General features: G+C 21.5%; 1 protein-coding gene across 1 annotated transcript; it reads left to right on the forward strand.

Annotated features, from left to right (window-relative positions):
* Nucleotides 1-353: 353 nt before the first annotated feature.
* Nucleotides 354-1161, forward strand: PmUG01_00066400 (Plasmodium exported protein, unknown function; the record flags this gene model as incomplete). Its single annotated transcript, XM_029005378.1, has 2 exons — nucleotides 354-437; nucleotides 571-1161. The coding sequence occupies 2 exons, from the start codon at nucleotides 354-356 to the stop codon at nucleotides 1159-1161; spliced, it is 675 nt and encodes a 224-aa protein (XP_028859152.1).
* Nucleotides 1162-1391: the final 230 nt, after the last annotated feature.

Consider the following 1391-nt stretch of genomic DNA (forward strand, 5'->3'; position numbering starts at 1 on the left):
TTTGTTTTTTATTTTATATTGTAAAGGATTCATAAAATAATTAATTCATATTCCATACGAAATAAATAAATTATGTATTCAAAATATTTATAATTGAATTCAAATCGTATTATTCTAATTATTGTTTGTTTTTTTTTTATAATTTATGTAAAGGACAAAATATAATAATAAAATTTTAAAGTTCATTTATATTTTATAAGTTGTAAAAATTCATTACACTTATATATATATTATAAATTTTTTTATGAAAATGTAATAAAAAAAAAATATAGTATCCTTGGACATTAAAAGGATGTTATATTATTATTAATTTGTTCATAATAGGATATATTAGAATATTAAAAATATACAGTATGAAAGAGAAAATAAGTTTATTTTTTTTTATTAAATTTTTTACGTTTATCCTTTTAAATGAGTGTGCCATTTTATGTAGTGATGTAATATAACATTATTAATTAAAGACGCTTTTATTATTCATTTTTTTATTATTGTTTTATTTTTATTCATACTTGTTGTTAGTACGATATTTCTTGTATTTTTAAATAAAGAATATTTACTTGGTTTTTTCAGAGTATCCTTTATAAAAATTTGGATAAAAAAAACAATGATTATAAAAAATCAGGTATTAGTATTTATAGATTAGCAGTAGTTAATAAAAATGAAGGGCGTTCAAATATTGTATGGATGAAGGGTGTACCAAATATTGGAGTGTGTGAAAAAAAAGACATATCTAATAATAAAAAGGGGACCACAGGAAAAAATAAAAAACAATGTAAAAGTTCATTAAATAATAAAATAGTATTTGAGAAAGTTATGGAAGTTAAATCTCCTGCATATATTGAAGGAAATACATATTTTGATAAAGGTAAGTTAAAGCATAAAAATTATGTAAAGAAAGTTGTGGAAGTTGTAAAAGCTGGTTCTAAGTTTTTAAGGAAGTGCGTAGATAGAAGAGGAGTTATTTTTAATTTTATACTTATCATACATTTAGCACTTGCAGCATCAGTTTTAATATCAACATGTACTTATTCTATCGATAATAATCCAATGGATGTAAAATGGATTATTCCATTTGTTTTACGATCACTTCTTATATTCTGGATTATGTTTATATTATGGCTTTTTTCTATCTACCGAAAAACTGTAAAATGTAAAAAGTGAAATGCATTATAGAGCGCATCTTTCTTTAATTGAAGTACACTTTTACAACAATTAAAATATAGAATTTCCTAATTCTTATACAAAAATAACAAAGATGTCTGTAATTTCATAGATTTCATAGATCTACTTGTGGGTGACAATTTTTTTTGATCCACAAGAGTACAAGTGTGGTCTTTTAATTTTTTGTTAATTTGAATGTTTGAATGTTTTTCATACTTTATTTTAAAATG

The sequence above is a fragment of the Plasmodium malariae genome, assembly GCF_900090045.1.
Source record: "Plasmodium malariae genome assembly, contig: PmUG01_00_39, whole genome shotgun sequence".
Taxonomy (NCBI): Eukaryota; Apicomplexa; class Aconoidasida; order Haemosporida; family Plasmodiidae; genus Plasmodium; species Plasmodium malariae.